At 29.8% G+C, this 6,476-nt stretch overlaps 1 protein-coding gene across 1 annotated transcript; it reads right to left on the bottom strand.

Annotated features, from left to right (window-relative positions):
* Positions 1–1,510: 1,510 nt before the first annotated feature.
* On the bottom strand, positions 1,511–3,226 carry LOC109812910 (putative purine permease 4). The gene has a single exon (XM_020376971.3). The coding sequence runs from the start codon at positions 2,898–2,900 to the stop codon at positions 1,674–1,676; it is 1,227 nt and encodes a 408-aa protein (XP_020232560.1). The 5' UTR covers positions 2,901–3,226; the 3' UTR covers positions 1,511–1,673.
* Positions 3,227–6,476: the final 3,250 nt, after the last annotated feature.

The raw sequence follows: 6,476 nt of genomic DNA, 5'->3' as shown, positions 1-6,476 counted from the left end.
CTATTTATTTATAAATATTTGTTAATTTAATTTTACTTATTTAATTGGGCTAGACTTTAAGCTTGAATTTTTTTTTAAACAAAATGTGAAAAAGTTTAGATATTTAATGTCGAAGTTAGACATTTAACCAGTGACGCTAATTTTTGTTTTTCTCTATGAAAATTTAAAATCAAATTCAATTTATTTTTTAAAATATAATTAGGTTTGGTTAATAAGTTTTTGGTCTACTCAACTCAAAAAATCTCGACTCACAAATAGATTAACTAAAATTAATAAGCCAAAACCAATCAATTTTAACAGTCGTATTAGTTGGATTGGATATGTTATTGCCTCTTTCCAAATTCTTGTGTGATCATTCTATTACCTTTCCTGTGTATGCTCAATTTTAAAATAATGACAATCTTACTGTCATGAGCATTTAAGAATGGCAAAATTATCTTATGTCCGTGAATAAAATCAAACATAATTTAAGGGATATATTTTTCCCCTCATACAGAAGGAATAGTTTATTTCCTACACTCAATTATTAAAAGGGACAGAAATGAATATTCTTACTGTACATGCTCATGAAATTATATCTTTAAACACTCTTAATTGTTTAAATAAATTTTATTCTTAAGAGCAATCATAAATTATAATCCTTTTTCTAGATATTTTAGTAACTTTTATTGTTGACAAACAATATCTGTAGATAATCATGAATAGTTAGTGATTAAAATCTGTCAAACAATGAATTTTGAAAATAAAAAAACATGGTCTTATACCCACTTTATTAGGGAGCTGTAACTCGCTTCATTACCACTTCTATAAGCTTAGCTAGTTTTCTGTGTGAAGAAAATTAACCAATACTACTTATTTTTCTTTTCACATTTTACCACTAAAACAATAAAATCAGTTTCTTTATTTTATCTAGTGAAACAGTCAAACCAGTTAGAAAGTACTAATAACAGTTAGTAAAGTTGAAAAAAGTATATGTTTTAGTCTGAAAACAAAATAATAAGAAAATAGAAAGCCTGTCCAAGGAGTATTCTTTTTGAATGTAATCAATTGATAACCGATGAAACGACTTTCAAATATAAGTTTCAATAAAAAGAAATATTATTAAACCGACAAACAACGCAAAAAACCATACAATACAGCAAGATAGCTTTAACCACTAACTGAAACCACCCTAGACTGTAGAACATGTTATTCGTGACTCACTCCAAAATCTTGGTAAACTTTTTTCTCTTTTAATTTGGTCAACAAATCCCTCGTAAAGTTAAGAAACAGATTTCTTGTGATACCAAAACTGTTATAGCAATTAAAAGATGATAAAGTTATACCAATCCAAACTATTGATAGGGATCATCAACTATCCCGTTCATGGTTCACGTGATGTGTTCATTAAGTTCTTGTTAGCGAGGATTTAGTACTCTTTAATTGAAGATCAATCGATCAAAGCCTGATTATTGAAGACAAAACTAAAATGCAGTTTAATTTTTTTTTAATTAAGATAAGATCATAAGAGTTTAATAAACATGTGATAAGATAAAACTTCAATTGTAATGAGAAATAAAGACCTAATTAAACTCCTAATAAACCAGATGATAGTCTGTAGGGAGTCTTAAGCCACACCTAAGGAAAATTGTTGAGGTAGCATAGCCCCAACAATCTATTACAAGCTCTATAGTTTAACAATTCTCATCACGACTTCCGAAAGGGATAAACTCTGAGAAAGGTCCACTACTGTTGTTGTTCCTCCTTTGAGCATTTCCTAGCTTGGTTTTCATGTACATGCCAAAGACATAAGAGCAGAATCCCCAAATGCACAAAACAGTTGACACTGCCTTGTAACCTCCAAAGGAATCTCGATAAACCACAACCCCTCCCAACACATTCATGGACAACAATGCTGTGCTGCAAATCCCTCCGGTTAGTGAAGATGTCAGAAACACCATCCCTGCAGTTCCCATGAAGCAACACTGCCAAGTCACCACAGTTGCAACAATAGTCACCCAATAAACTGTGGGCCCCATGTCAAAAACCCTCTCAGCCTCTTCCTTCATTTCAGAAAACCCTCCATCCCAAGCCATGCCTGTGGTAGCCAACACTGTTGCTGCAATCTCCATGATCAACTGAATCTCCATCACCAATTGGTAGGAACGCACGTTCCTATAAATCTTCTCCATCACTGGGAGATACAAGGAAAACAACAAGCCTGCACCAACGGTGCAGAAGAAACCAATGAAGTAGTTTCTTCGAGTGAGCCCTTGTGGCCTCTGGTTGCTGGAATCCAAGCCTAGGATGATGGAGCTTAGGGTTATGAGGATCACACAATTGAGATTTGAAAAGTTTATTTTTTGCTTCACAATGATGGCAGAGAGAACAAGAGTGAAAACTAGCTGAGAGGATAAGAGAAGTGCCGAGGTTGAAACTGGGAGATATGCTACCCCCCATGAGATCAAAAGATTATTTAACCCTAACATGAGACCAACAAAAATTGAATACAAGAACGTTTTTGGTGTGAAATCAGTGAAGGGCTTCCTCTGAGAGGCACTTAGGAAACATGGTAGGAGAATTGGGATGAGCAAAAGAGGAAAACCAGCACACTGAACCCAAGTGGAGACCCACTTGCTTGAGCCCTTGTGTATGAAATAGAATTTGGAGAGTAAACTCGATGAGAGAGAACCCGCAAACAGCATAAGATAATTAACAACCAACAAGGGCATGTACCTACGGTTAGTCATGGACTTCTGATCTTCATCATGACGTAGTTCATTGCTGTTGTCCATGTCCGAAGAGAGATTTGGAGGTGACTCTTCCTTGCCTTGTTGATCAAAGGATTCAGTGCCGTTTGATTCGTTCTGAGGAGTGCTGAAACTGTGACGTTGAATTGGGGTTTGCGAAGTGGCCGCCATGCATGGACGAGAGATCGATTCAAAATAGAGAGAGATTTGTTTTGCAAAGTAAAACTATGTCTCTAATGCTCATGAACTTGTGTGTATTTATACACTTAAATCTAATCTCCTTTACAGATAAGGAAGATCTAATCTTATGATTAAATAATAGAAGTGGAATGAGTTACTGACATTTCTTTTACAGTTACATGGTTTACGATCAAAATGAGCACATATATTGAGAGAAATTCACGATGAAAGAAGTGTCGAAATTAGATACAAACAAATCTTGAACAACCCTATACAATTACATGATTGTCTTTGATTACGGTTATTTTCTTACTTGAAACGCACCCATTTCTCGTGTATATATGCCTGTATCTAAAAAGTTAGACAGATATAAGCTGTATCAATCGGATAAGTTAATACGTTTAATACTTTTATTTATTTATTTATTTTTTTATAAAACTTACATGTTATCATGAATTATATTATTATTATATAGTAAGTTTTAAATGATTTACAACTTTCTATGTAATTTAGTATGATATATATGGAAATGTTTATTTAAAGAATAAAATTTAGATACAACTTTTAAGATATAGTTGGTGTTAGTTGTTTTCCAATTGAAATTGAAATAAATTTTCAAATTAAAAAACAACTAGCACTAATGGCATTTAGAAAACTATACATAATTTTGTTCTTATTTAAGCTCTTATTTTAAGAAAAAAATGTTCTTTTTAGTAAGATAAATAATTTTATACTTTTTTTAAATGTATTTGTCTAAACTTTTTATTTTAAAAATAAGGAATTTTCTACTTCTTCAATTTTAACGAAGAAATAATAATTTTTTAAGAAGTATTTTTTTTATAATTACTTTATTTTAAGTTTAAACAAACTTAACCAATAATTACTTTTAAATATTATATTACATGTTAAAATTAATTAACGTGAAGTAGCGTCAATTATATTCACTAGTGGAAAAAATACTTTTAAAATCGGTTATTTTTTACTTTTAAAATCGGTTCTGTAACCGATTTTGAAAGAGCCGATTTTAAAAGTTAGACTTTTAAAATCGGTTAAACAACCGATTTTAAAAGTTAACTTTTAAGATCGGTTGTTTTATAACCGATCTTAAAAGTCTGGTTGTGAAAAAAAATTAAACTAGAACGAGCCGTTCCAAAACTGGAACGGGCCGTTTTAGTCGGATTAAAAGGCCAAAAAAATCACTTGGAGAACGGCCCGTTCTCCTTGGAGAACGGCCCGTTCTGCAAGGAGTACGACCCGTACTCCTAGGAGAACGGCCCGTTCTCCATGGAGTACTAGCCGTTCCAACTTCAAAATTTTTCCAAACTGCACCTGCAACGAAAATTGAAACGAGAAAAGAATGAGAAACACAAAAAGAACATAAGCAGACGAAAATGAAAATGAAATTTACCTGGAGACTTTAGAAAATGATAAAGATTAAAGAAAATGAGAATGGAAGGGAATATAAAAGATTTCTGACGATACTTTTAAAATCGCTTAATTAAGAACCGATTTTGTATACCACATACAAAATCGGTTATGAGAGAACCGATCTTAAAAGTACTTTTAAGTCGATTCTTTTATAACCGATCTTAAAAGTGTCACTTTTAAGATCGGTTCTCTCATAATCGATCTTAAAAGTGCTTTTAAGATCGGTTCTTTTGTAACCGATCTTAAAAGTACCACTTTTAAGATCAGTTCTTTTATAACCGATCTTAAAAGTACTTTTAAGATCGGTTAAATTTTAACCGATCTTAAAAGTGTTCATGTTATTTACGAAATTGTCACCGCGTCACTTTTAAGATCGGTTACCTTATAACCGATTTTAAAACTCTGATTTTAAATCCAATTTTTGCACTAATGATTTTTAAAACATACTGAATTTTCTAAACTTAATTTATTGCATAATTTCAATAAAACATTTAGATTAATAAAATTTAGAATAATCATGTAGTTTGATTCCTGAATTTGATAGACATAGTCATATTTTTTTTTTAAATTAAAAAAAATGTAAAATTAGTCTATAAAGATAAAAATTAAAAATCATATTAATTTAAAACTAGAAAAACGTTATGAAATTAATGTGTTATTTTATTAACTTTTTTTTTTCTTTTTTTATATAACCGCAATAATGAGATTTAAACTTAAATTAAATATCATGTAATATACCAAATCTCCAACCATTTGGTCGACCCCATCCCAGCAGATTAATTTTTAGTTCCATTTTTTATCTTGTTCTATAAAATTGTACGTATAGCATCATTTCCAAAATAATAAAGTATAAATATTTTATTTTATTTGTATTTAAAGTGAGCAAAGTTGGTGAAACATTTTAAATTAAATTAAAGATAGATGTACTTATTATTTTATTTTGAGAGAATATGACCGAGAAGTTTTATTTGGTAATTTTTATATATTTATTTCCCTTTTAAGGGGAAAAATAAAAAGGTTTAATATATGGAATTTTTATAGATTTTATTCTAAATATACTGTGTACTTCTTTTTTAACATTATCATCTAATGATAAAATGCCATATGTAATAATAGAAACAAAACAATTTACATTAGTTAAGAAATACTGTTTACATCATTAATTTTGTCTTAAAAAATAGCTTATTTTTCTAAATTATCATCCTTTGAAATTTGATATATTGAAAATACAATCTTAATTATATGAAAGAGTATTTCAGACATAACAACACTAAATAAAATAAAATTTGTTTATATTTAAGACTGATTTTTTTTACTTATATTCATAACCGATGAAAGTAGTACATTACATTTTTATATAATTAAGAGGTGTGCCATGGACTTTTATTTGCCACCCAATTGATCCCGTCTCACTATTTCAATCCATTTAGAAGTTAAAAAGCATTTCTAATGAGACTTTTTTCTTAAGTCATAGATCAAATCTCACTCTTTAATTACAAAACCAAAAATATTGAATGACTTGTATCAATGAATTTCAATGTGCACCTAATATGTCATTTGATGAATAATATTTAATGTGTGTATTTAATATATCAATGTATAGTAAATTATTTATACACTTAAACATTCAATGTATAATACTTAATTTTTATATTTAATATAAAAAAAAATTTAATGTGTATAAATAGAAATTATATATAATCTTAAATGTATTTGATGTAGTAAATTGATATGACTGACATTTATTACCATTCATCAATAATTTATTGATTTTAAACATGTTATTGTTATGAAATATTCATTGACTTTATCGAAATTGATTTTTGTAAGGAACTTTTCTGGCTAGTGATTACTTTTAGTGTGGTCTCATCTTTTAACCATGTTCTTTTCATCAACAAAACTACTTAAACTTGAAACCTTGCTTGATGAGCAAGTCCAATTTTACTTGAAGCACCAACTTGGTGCATTTGACAATATTTAGTGTTCTTAACAAGATTTGTAAGTGCTCCAACAGTAGGGATGATGTCCTACTTGTTCCAATATTCACAATAGAGTGAGAAGCACTTACAAAGACATTCTGACGCTCAAGTTAAATGAGAGTCTAGGTTAAGAATGAAATAAGGTTAGAATGATACTTGA

This window comes from Cajanus cajan, chromosome 1, assembly GCF_000230855.2.
Source record: "Cajanus cajan strain Asha chromosome 1, NIPB_CcT2T_4, whole genome shotgun sequence".
In the NCBI taxonomy this organism is placed as follows: Eukaryota; Viridiplantae; Streptophyta; class Magnoliopsida; order Fabales; family Fabaceae; genus Cajanus; species Cajanus cajan.
This window is presented reverse-complemented; position numbering and strand designations above follow the sequence as displayed.